Here is a 12,315-nt window from a genome sequence, read left to right on the forward strand (position 1 = left end):
ATGTTGTACCTATAATGCTATATACCCCGTTTGTGTGAATAATTATAGTCAAAACCAAGAATGCCACACTGTAGTACCCGATCAATGTGTCAGACGGTTCATAAAGTGATACCTAGATGATTCATTGACTGCTCACACTTTTGAAATTATAAGGGGCTGTGCAGGAGATGTAGTCCTACTGTTACAATGGCGCTCACACCATGGTCCATGGAGGCTATTTCTACCTCCATTACAACACTCCCTAAATAAGCTCCCCACAACCAGGATGAATAACACATGCTTTATTATTCAATAAAACCCGCACAACAAAATGTATTAACCCTCTCAGCCTCTTGTGGCATTTGCTGACAACAATTGTTTGTTTATTTTCATGTTGTTGAGCTATATGAGGCTTGCCCCAAAAAAGTCCATGTAATGTAGTCCATCACCTGATTATTGTCAAATACAAACCTGTTTTGATGATTGATATAATAATTTTATAATATGAAGAGGAAAAAAACAAAACAAAAATGATCTAAGTACCGGTAATTATTTTAGGTAATGGTCATCTGTGAGGTAAATACACGCACACTTGGTCTAAAGATATTATTTTATTTTATTCATTTATTTTCACTTTGTCAGAAATGCTACATAATTCATTTCCTAAAATGTACAATTAACACCAGAACTGAAGGGCACAATGTACAGTGAAGTTTATTTAAAAAATTACATGTAAAAAGTCCAAAGAGCAGAGCATTGTAACAAAGCAAAATTAAGCAAAACCTACAAACAAAAAAACACCAAAAAATGCAAAATCAGCCTACATGGCTCATGAAATAATATTATTGAAACCAAAAACTATTTTTAAAAAGAAAATTTAATTGAGAGAGTGAATATTTCACAGGTCACTAACAGAAAACAAGATGTGTGATTAAGTAACTTTTCTGAAAACAAAAACTGTAAGATAATAGGGAAACAAGTTTCAGGATAGTCTCAAAATTTGTGATAGGTCTTGCAAATCAGATGGGGTAAACAAAATAATGATGAATTTGTTCATTTTATGATAATACAATATTGCTAAACTACATACTCCTTACACTTGTGGCTGTTTTAGCTGGAACTTGGATCTGTTTGCGCAATTAAGCATAAAGTTGAAATTGGCTGAGCAGCATTTTCTGCTAAACAGCTTTAAGAATTTGGGCCCAGCTATTTTCAGTGTACAAAATGTATACAGTATATCAAGAACATGTTGCAGATCACTCAGAGAACCAGTTAAAAAACATGCATTACACATGGGTATTTGGCTGGTAACCTGTTTCTACTCAGCAAGAAATCTAAGTAACTATATAGACGTAAAACAAAGGGGGAAACTGCCCTCCCTCACTCGAGCAAAACAGTGGTAAAATTCAGACACTGGTAAGAAAGAAATGGTTAGAGGTAGCAAAAACAAATTTTCATCCAGTATTACAAATTGGTACTTATGTTTTATGTAACATTCTGGGCAAATCACCCGGTTCTATACCCCCTTCAACCAATTAATAGTTTGTTCCCCATACAATAATGGCTAAACATGGAGCATTAAAACTGCTTTTACATTATGCATTACCACAAATGTTGTTAAGAAAATGAAAAAATAGTTCAAAACTTTGACCAGCATTCACAACAATGTATAATTTTTGCAAACTGAGTCAGTGACAAAATAATCAATTGATTTGTACAGTGTACAAACCCAAGTCTTCATGGGAAAAACATATGTATATGTTTTTCCCAAGAAGACTTGGAATTGCTGCCCAGTGAAACATTTCCCTGGCACAGTGTATAGCACTTGTGTAGAAATATGTAGCACAGGCTTTGTTGGGTGCTACTAAAAATCATCATATGGCACTAAATATCAGCTCTGCCAGTGTGCAAAACCCTTGTTCAGTCTTTTTCAGATACTTTGTGAAAATGCTGGATGAGGTAATTCCCTAAACAGTATGTGGCGAAGAGATAACCAAATTCTACAGAACTAACTTCACATTTTCATGAACTAAATGTTGAAATTAAGTGTGACATAATTTCTCCTTCACAAGGATAATCATTTGGCACAAATTTACATCATGCATATTCAACAGCAAATAAAACACAAAATAAAAAGCAGGGAATACAAAAGAATAAATTCATGAAAGAAAACAAAAATCTACATCAGTAAAAATAATGTTCAAACATGTATGTCATACATCTAGCTATACTAACACATTTACACAAGTCATTATTATAAATTTGGTAAACAAATATTAAAAAAATATCATATCTGTTCAAAAATTGAAACGAAAGAATGATCTCGTCCGTACCACAAATAATTCCCTGAAAATAAAAACGAGAACATCTCTGAAAGAAAAATGTCCCTTTAGTAAACTTCAGTAATGGATATTTACAAAATTTGAAAATGGAACTGGATTGGGTGTTGAGCTATTGATACAATCAAACTAGATTTTGCTCGTTTCTTTAAAGGCTGTGGACACTATTGGTAATTGTCAAAGACCAGTCTTCTCTATTTGTGTATCTCAACATATGCATTAAATAATAAACCTGTGAAAATTTCAGCTCAATCGGTCATCGAAGTTGCGAGATAATAATGAAAGAAAAAACACCCTTGTCACACAAAGTTGTGTGCGTTTAGATGGTTGATTTCGAGACCTCGAAATCAAATTCATGGAAAATTACTTCTTTCTCGAAAAATATGTCACTTCAGAGGGAGCCGTTTCTCACAATGTTTTATACCATCAACCTCTCCCCATTACTCGTCACCAAGAAAGGTTTTACGCTAATAATTATTTTGAGTAATTACCAATAGTGTCCACTGCCTTTAACAGTTGTTTCAAATGCAAAGAATTCAGAGCTCAAAGTCTTGATGCTTTGTTTCGCAACAGCAATGTTACCTTCACACCAACACAGCAACCGACTCCAACTCTCTGTGGTAATTGACTGGAACAGAATCCTTCAAATTCAATGACTGACAGGCCTGCAGTCAATCTCAGTCGAAACTTTACACAACTGCATAATTCCACATGTGCAACGTTGCGCAAGTGGACTTACGCAGTTGATTAAAGTTTCATGAAATCGACCGCTGAAATTACCGGGAATAACACACTGTTGCCCTGATTTTGGCCTTAGTTCCCTTTACAAAGGTTTCCCACAGAAGTGCCCTTTGCAAAATGAAAGCGACCTTGCCCTTTCAAAGATGAAATTCCAGGCTTGGAGTGATGAAAACCGAAGTAGACAAACTTGTTAGTGACTGGCAATGAAGGACCAGCTATCTTTTGATTTCATTGGCCGATCAGCTTTCTCACTAGTCTATTATTAAATGTGGATCCTTTTCAAAATTGAACTAGACAGCCGGACCAGTAGTGAGTAAAGTTCTGGCCAGTGGATTGTCGTTAAAGATGAACTCTGCCCTGACAATTTTTGCTTCTTATGAAGTGTTGGAAAGGGGGCCTGTAATAAATCATTTTTTCCTAAAAGCCATCAACGCAGTCGGCATGAACATCAAACGCAACGGCTTCTGTTGGGTCTTGAGGTCCACTACTTCATTTCAGTGAAGTAACAGAATGGAATACTTGTATATCGCTTCAAGGCTAATCACCTCAATAACAGGTACAAAAATTCTGAGAGGGATAGTAATTTAAACAATAATACATGTACTTTGATTAGAAAAAGAACATTTCATAATTTTAAAGTTTAAGTAAATAAACAACTAAAATCCTACAACCACACATAATATCAACAGCAGCTTGAAATAAAAATGACTATGTTCACTTTTACCACATGGAGTTTGGTCAACTATCTGCATCAACCATTAGACAGATTAATAATCCTTGATTGACATAGATCTTGGATCTACATTTATCGGGTCTATTGAAAGTTTACCTACATGTAAATGAATAACATCGGCTTGTATAATTGCAGGCCTGATTCTCAAATGAAAGTGCCAATTCAAAATGAAAATAGCCTTGCCCTTTTCGGCATGTTCAAGGATGTAATTCAAGGCCTGTCAACAAATCAAAATGGTCAGTGCGTAGGTGAAGATTCAGTCAAAGTTCAGTCAATTGGTGAGGAGTGCCGTCTCATTTTCTTAGTTGGAGGAGGGCTAGGGGTGACGCTGATTTCACTTGTATTGTCTATTTCCTCCGTAGTGCCGGGATCAAAGTCGTCTTCTGAGACATTGGACGACTCGTCAGAGGACATCTCCCGTATGTCTCCTGGCTTCTGGAAATTGATCTTAACGAGAAGCTTCTGCAGTTGCTGGGCTCGGCTGGCCTTCTTGGGGCCAGTATCTGGCGGTGGTTTCATCACCTTCCTTGGCTGTTTAGCCAACTTCTTTGCCGGAGACTTCTTCACTTGAGACTTCTTCGCTGGAGACTTCTTTACTTGAGACTTCTTAGCTGGTGTCTTCTTTGCTGGAGACTTCCCTCCACTGTTTTTCCTGGGACGACCTAGCGGCTTCGTCTTTGTCTTTGCCTTTTTAGGTGACTCTTTTACCTTAGCTTTCGGCGTCACTTTTTTCGTCTTCTCTGGAGCTGGAGATCTGATCCTTGCAGGGCTAGCGTTAGCGTTTTTTGACCTGAAGTCAAAGGCCTCAACGGACAAAGGGGAGCCTACCTCTTCCAAGTAGCTCAGGATTTGAGGGCGAGAACGAAACTTTTTTCCTGTAGGACTGTGTGAAAACAAGGTACAAACAGAAAATCACTTGATAAAAATATTTTTTTTGATGTGTGGATAATAATTTCATCACTTGGTGCGATCTTCTAGAACTTTAGGAAAATAGGTTCGGCAGCAAAAGTAGAAACAACTTAAAATGTAGTGCTATTAATGGATTTCTCCATCAGGGTCCAATTTCATGGCTCTGCTTACCATAAAGCACAGAATCGGCGCTTACGGAAGCAGGGAATTCTGTGCTTATGGCAAGTGTATTTCACGGGTTAGCGGCAAATTTGGGCTTCTGCGCGTGCGTACTCCACGTTACTAGGCATTCTACGCTTACAAGGCTAGCGCAGAAATTCGGCGCTTGCACGTGAGCGGGGAATCATGATCGTAAGCGCAGAATTTGGGGGTAAGCAGAGCCATGAAATTGGGCCCTGATTCCTTTTCCATGAATCTGTACTCATTCTAACACAGACCCAAAGACCAATCAGTTCACAATTTGCACACCAACACTTACATGTAGTTGAAATAGACGTGTTTTGTCTGTTCTACAATGTACATGTACATGCGTCATATTAATTGTTCAAGAAAAAAAGTGCATGCTAAGTCTAAACAGAAACGGGGGATTTTTGTGAAGCAATTTGAGGAAATTTGTTCCACGAGGTCGTTTTATAAAGTACACTCATTTGTTTACTTACAAAAACTTAGTGGACATGCTGCTACATGCACTATATAACTCAATGCAGGAAATCAAAGAAAGAGTTTCACTCTGGCTTAAGCTTTCCTTGCAATTTTGCAGCTGAAACTCCCAGGATCATGTGGTCAGCCAGAGCTTTATCCAGAGGCTATTTAGTAAGCCTGGGTGACTAGTGAAATTTACTAATCGACTAGCCGTGCCTCAAATTGTCACGATTTTGACACTAGTCACGACTAATTTTTAATTCTCAAGCTGCATTGCAGGATATTGCTTGCCTCAGTCACAATATAGTAAAATTCACAATGAAGAAATTGAAGGATTGTATTACTGATGTCTGATTGTGTTTGGAAAGTACATGTAAATGTCAATTATGTTGTTGTGAATACTTGTGAACCACACAATTGGTTCACCAAGCAGGAAGTTGGAATTATATTTGTAGTAGTCATGGCTGCACGATTAACCCTGCAGTGGAAAAAAATGGTAGTCAAGACTCAACTAAGCAATAACGGTTGCGACATTTTCAATACCTGCACTAGTCACCCAGGCTTACGATAGATGGATTGCAGTTCCGTCATCGACCGCCATCTTTGATGTTTGAGTAAGAGAAAAGAGGGCGGTCGATGACGCGTATTGCAATCCATCTATTTAGACTCGATTGTAATTGTAAGCAATGCCATCTACATGTAGTTTGTTATTACCTCCAGTAGTAAACGTCCACCTTCCCAGCACTCACGCCTTGCATTCTCTGAGTAGCAATACGTCTCCATCCATCAGGAATTACTACTTCGCCATCAGCCCCACCGTCAGGAGACACAGAAGCCTTTGCAGCTGGGGACTTTGCAGCGGGGGATTTCTTTGGGGTTGTTGAACTTTTAGCAGGTTTTGTCCCATCAGGTTTGGACTTCTTAGGCATGCTTGATATTTCAGATTCTACATTTGAGGCGGTTTTGGTTTCAGACTCTTCACCCTTGTCAGCAGGTTTTTCATCCTTTGATTCAGTTTTAGTCTCTGACGCCATTTGCTCTTTGAGTTCTGAATTCCTCTTTTTCATGGGGAGTTCCTTTTCTGGTTTTGTCTCTACTGCTCCTCCACTCTTGACATCCACTGCGGGTGACTTGGCTTCCTTGACGGTTGGCTTTGCCACCTCAGCCCTGAGGGCCTCCTCTTGCCTCCTGAGTTCTTGCTCCATCTCAGCACGGTGTCGCTTCTTGGGTGTGAGGGGACGGGGTGAAGTTGAATGTACAGGAACCACTAGGGGGCTGATTTTGCAGATTGGTGATACATCACTGTCACTAGAGCCGGATGCGGATCTGCAAAGGTACAATCAAACTCTGTTTACTTGATGTTGGGTAAAATAAACATGAACACTTTCTCCAAGTATTATCACACAATTTTTGTACATCTTTAACTGAAGGTTAAATAAACCAATCCAGAAAGTATTAAAAAACCAACAAGATTTGTATTTTGGCATCTACTTAGAATATTTAAAGTATTTCATTTGAGCAGTGTAGGTATTTCAGAACAACCAACTCAGTCCATTAATTAAAAAATGGCACCCAAGTATTTTATTCAGGATTACATTATAAGCCCGATTCTGTCCCTTTTTTATGTACTCGTGGCAGTCCTGCCCAGGTGCATTATTGTTAATTTCATTGTTGTTTGTAACTTTTGAATGTCATTATATTTTGGATATTGACACATTTTTGCCCATAAAGGTTTTCAAATGCAATGTATTTTAATATGTTTTGTTTGCACCAATTTCATACATGAGGTTAGGGAAACTTGTCATCCCCCTACCCCTCCCCCCCCCCCTAGTGCTCACATGAAGACTCTATTTGAAGGGATTTAGACCCAGTTACTGGGGCGCTGATACTCTGGGTTTTTCTAATTAATTGGGACTATTGGAAATTGAGTACCTACATCACAAAGTTGAATTTTACATTTCCCTTGCTCTTATTAAACATGTTAATAACACTCAGCGAGGACAGGGCGGAGATCTGAATAGAAAGTACACACTGTCTTTGTGCAGTGCTAGTCCGTCCGTCGAGTTGTCTCAAAGTCGAGTTGTCCGAACCGTTGAGTTGTCCGAACTGTCGAGTTGTCTGAACGGACGAGTTGTCCGACGGACGTGTTGTCTGACATTCAGTCAGTGGTGGGTGATTTTATAGAATTCGAATTGGACCTTTTTTTTTAATGCAGCACGATGTGGGATAGCAAAGCAAAATATTGTATGATGGGGAAATAATATACTGCAGCTTTGATTTCTGCCAGGTACGAACAAAGATAATACTCAAATTACTAATTTTGCGCGGGCAAACTGCATGAGCTGGACATTTGCAAAGCCCAAGCAAAGGTGTGCACGATTGAAATTATAATAATTATTATGTTTTTGAATGCAGCGAAAGTATTGAAATTTGACAGTCAAAAGCACGCAGTAATTCCAACTGGCAATGCAAATTTCAACTGTCTTTAGCTGCACAAGTTATCAGTCTTAAAAGCAAAACACATCACGTAAGAAAACTATCAATCTTACCCTGATCTAGGCCTGGAAATATCCTCAGGTGCCTCGAAAGTTGTAATAACGCATTCTTCCGCCATTTTGGCAATAATAAAGTGCGCCCTCTCTAGTTATATATTTATTCATAGCCGCGACGGTTAATACCTAACAAAATGAAATGAAGGGTTTTTCTGACCCGTGCGCACACCACTTCGATCGTTGCTTTCAACCTATCCTTAATTTGTTTTAATATCTCGTCCCTCTCCTCAGTTACATTATTCAATAAAATAGAACTAGAGCTCTTGCATATGTCTAGTGTTCCAGCATTAGTGAGACTGTATAATAAACGGTGATTTCATCAACAAGTATCTCTAACAGTTGGGTATAGTTTTGGGTATCAAATTTAATCACATTTTAATCTAATTTAATCATCTAATTTATTAATCTAATTTAATCAAACTTTTAGCATTTTTTGTGCATTCATGCCTACAGCTTTTTTTTTTTTTTTTTTAAGTCAGAGTTTGTTGTTTTTTGTAATTTTTAACAATAATGAATGTAAACACGCCAATTTAAGTCTTTTTAACTTCTGTCGAGTATTTTTGTGATATCTTTAATAAACCTTAATGAATTGAATTGAAATTGGATTGAATATACGCATGTTTGTTTTGTGGCAGATATAACATCACTACTGGAGACTATGATCCACAGACGACTGACTTTAAATCTAATGGGGATGGGGGAAGTACACATTTTACAATGAACACATTTTGTGTAAGTTATGTTTTTCAATGTCATCATAATATAGAACACCATGGTAATCATGGCATAAAGCCCATCCTAAATCCCACTTAAAGGTATAATATGTAGACATAATAAAATTAATGTGTGAGTACAATTGCAGGAACAATGCCTTGCAAGGCTTATTATTACTACAAAAGATGCAAAACAACAACTTCAGTGGTGCTTGCAAAAATCTTGAGCCATTTAAAGAATGAAACATTAGTTGTCTACATCCTCCAGCAAGTTGCCATTTCTGTCTCCGTGTCTGGTATTTTCAGATCTCCTTACTTTTTCGCCCAATTTGGATAAAAGTGCTGAACTTGTAACATGCCTACCTCTTGTGATTTTTTAATTTCGTATGCCTAATTTGACTAAATTGCTGAACTAACCCTTTGTTAGTTTTGTTACATTTTTTGATTTTTTTTGATAAATTAATTCCTGAACTTACCCCATGTGATTTTTTAATATTGTTGCCTAAATTTGCCTCATCTTATTAAAATTGCTTACACCCTTGTGAATTTTTGTTTTGTTTTTGGCCTTATTTTGATAAAATTCCTGAACTTAGCACTTTGTGATTTTGTTAACTTTTTGGCCTAAATTTGATAAAAAATTCCTGAACTTACCCCGTAATATTTTTACAAAACTTTCTGGCCTTTTTTTGATAAAATTAATGAACTATATCTTTTTCACTATTAGGCATTATTTTGATACAATTCCTTTTCTTTTTTGCCTAAATTTCATAAGATCCCTGAACATACTTTTTTGCCATTATTTGATAAAACTACTGAACTAACGCCTTGTGATTTGTGGCACTTTTTGGCCAATTTTTTTGCTGTTGAGAGTTTGACAAGTACACAAGGCTTAATAAAAGCCTTGTTGCTTTTGAGGGCAAAATTTGTTGCTTTGTATAGGGCAACATTTGACAAGTACACAAGGCTGTAGCCTTGTTGCTTTTTAGGGAAAAAGTTGTTGCTTTTTAGGGCAACATTTGATAAGAACACTAGGCTTATAGCCTTGTTGCTTTTTAGGGCAGAATTTGTTGTTTTTTAAGGCATACTTTGATAAGTACACAAGGCTAAAGCCTTGTTACTTTTCAGGAAAAGATTTGTTGCTTTTTGGGCCAAAATTTGTTGCTTTTTAGGGCAACATTTGATAAGCACACAAAGCCTTGTTGCTTTTTAGGACATAATTTGTTGCTTTTTAGTGCAAAATTTGTTGCTTTTTAGGGCAACATTTGATAAGCACACAAGGCCTTGTTGCTTTTTAGGACAAATTTGTTGCTTTTTGGGGACAAAATTTGTTGCTTTTTAGGGCAGAATTTGTTGTTTTTTAGGGCAACATTTGATAAGTACACAAGGCTTGTTGCTTTTTAGGGCAACATTTGAAAAGTTCACAAGGTTAGAGACCTGCTAACTCTCATTACAATATACGGCTGGTTTCCCGTTGTAAAGGTAGTGACCAGCTAAACTCTTATGCAATGTACTGCAATCTTTGGCTGGTTTCCTGTTGTATCAGTAGAGACCAGCTAACTCTTATGGACTGTGTACTGCAATCTTTGGCTGGTTTTTCGTTGTAAGACTAGAGACCAGCTAACTCTCATGCAATATGTATTGCAATGTATGGCTGGTTTCCCGTTGTACAGGTATTGCAATCTTTGGCTGGTTTCTCGTTGTAAATTTGCTGCTTTCTGTGCAAAGTGTAATAAGTACACAAGGCTAAAGCCTTGTTGCTTTGTAGGGCAAAATTTGTTGCTTTTTAGTGCAAAACTGATAACTACACAAGGCTATAGTCTTGTTGCTTTTTAGGGCAAAATTTGTTGGGTTTTTAGGGCACCATTTGATAAGTACACAAGGCAAATTTGTTGCTTTTTAGGGCAGAATTTGTTGTTTTTTAGGGCAACATTTGTTGCTTTTTTATGCAACGTTTGAAAATTCGACAAGTACACAAGTAGCCTTGTTGCTTTTTAGGACAAAATTTATTGCTTTTTAGGGCACGATTTGATAAGTACACAAGGCAAAATTTGTTGCTTTTAAGGGCAACATTGATAAGTACACAAGCCTTGTTGTTTTGAAGGACAAATTGTGTTGCTTTTTAGTGCAAAGTTTGACAAGTACACAAGTCTTGTTGCTTTTTAGGGCAAAAATTGTTGCTTTGTAGGGCTTTTTTTTTTGGATAAGTACACAAGCCTTGTTGCTTTTTAGGGCAAACTTTTTTTCTTTCAATGCAAAATTTGATAAACAAAAGATATTCACTACCCATGACATGCGTTAAAGATTTCTATAAGTATTTATTCCAACTGTCTCCAATGTCTGAACCAGCAGACAGACTTATAAAATGAAAATGTATTGCTATGACAAGTAAAATAAATGTCTTGCATATAAAGGCATGGATGTTTTAAGTTGAATTGTACAAAAAAAACATCATATGAAATGCATATAACAACAATCAAAACTTCTATCAGATCCTGATTTCAAAACCTTTACGACAAATACTCTCCACTTAGCTTGAATATTGTTAAAAAGCATCATCAATCTTAATTACTATGTCCACACACACCTTTAACAGAATTACGCTAAATATAAAATGTTGAAATAAACACAAATCTGTCTACAAATATACAAATTATAACTCTTTCTCAGCCCTTTCCAAAAAAATTAAATCTACAACTGATAGACTGAAACATGTTCCAAGTTGGTGACAATAACATAAATATATAAATGCAAGGGTTAAAAATAAGCATATTAAGGAATATTATTTGTGACAATATAATAATTTTTATGTACTGTATGTTATATTTTCATGATGCATGGTCATGCCCACATAAAGATATACATTTAAGTACAACATTAATGGCTTGTGTTAGGACAATGTATGTTGAGTTTCGGACAGACAAGTTTAGCACAAAATATTACTGTCATTGGAAATGCATTCATCTTTCAGAGAGTGTCAGTTAACAAACTGATTTGCCTCGACCAGCAAAAAAAATAAAACCACAAGACCTTGAAAGTTTCACTAATTTTAATGGAATGTTGTGATGATTTATTGTTCTGTAGTGATACAAAACAATTATTAATACTTATAATATGAAAGACAATATTAATAAAGGTAAAAGGTAAAAAATAAAAAAATATAAAAAGTGCTGACAGTTGTACTCGGTAGGAGGTGTTTACATTTGTAAATCATTATCAATTGAAGTGCAAAACAACTACATATTAAAAAAGTAAACACCATGACAGAATGTTAATCGGTAAAATAATCACTCTATTAAGGGACCATAAATAGACTCAATATATATTTAGCTTTTACTACACCTCCTAATAACAACGAAGGAGGAGTATTATCAGAAACATTGGATTTGAATTTGCAGCTTTTGTCTTTCTGACATTCTTGACCAAAGTAGCCAGAATTTGAAAAAATAATTCAGAATTCTAAATTTGCTGGAGAGTGAACAGCAGTCCCCGTATTCTTAACTGGGTGTCCACATGACACATAGGCTCGCCCATCAACAGGCTCTACAAACAGATTTGGGGTTATTTGTCCGGTGAAAGTATTGTTTCACTCAAATTTAGTGACAGTGTAACTTCAACAAAAGATTAAAAAATTACTGGTATCGATTTCACAAAGATAGTCCTAACTTAGGACCAGTCCTAACTTAGGACCAGTCCTAGGACGCTTTAGG

The 12,315-nt window shown here is 36.6% G+C and overlaps 1 protein-coding gene across 1 annotated transcript; it reads right to left on the bottom strand.

The window, feature by feature from the left end:
* Positions 1 to 2,759: 2,759 nt before the first annotated feature.
* On the bottom strand, positions 2,760 to 7,957 carry LOC117307396 (neurofilament heavy polypeptide-like). The gene is made up of 3 exons (XM_033792137.1): positions 7,893 to 7,957; positions 6,058 to 6,669; positions 2,760 to 4,675 (listed from the first exon to the last, which is right to left on the bottom strand). Exons 1-3 carry the CDS (start codon positions 7,955 to 7,957, stop codon positions 4,060 to 4,062), a joined length of 1,293 nt encoding a protein of 430 aa, XP_033648028.1. The 3' UTR covers positions 2,760 to 4,059.
* Positions 7,958 to 12,315: the final 4,358 nt, after the last annotated feature.

The sequence above is a fragment of the Asterias rubens genome, chromosome 2 (assembly GCF_902459465.1).
Source record: "Asterias rubens chromosome 2, eAstRub1.3, whole genome shotgun sequence".
Classification (NCBI taxonomy): Eukaryota; Metazoa; Echinodermata; class Asteroidea; order Forcipulatida; family Asteriidae; genus Asterias; species Asterias rubens.

Bases quoted from the DNA above. Each gene is read 5' to 3' on its own strand.
- LOC117307396 (XM_033792137.1), bottom strand. From the start codon at position 7,957: ATGGCGGAAGAATGCGTTATTACAACTTTCGAGGCACCTGAGGATATT. The intron at 6,670-7,892 runs GTAAGATTGATA...GTACCTTTGCAG, and splicing joins ATTTCCAGGCCTAGATCAGG to ATCCGCATCCGGCTCTAGTG. The intron at 4,676-6,057 runs GTAATAACAAAC...GTTTTCACACAG, and splicing joins GTGGACGTTTACTACTGGAG to TCCTACAGGAAAAAAGTTTC.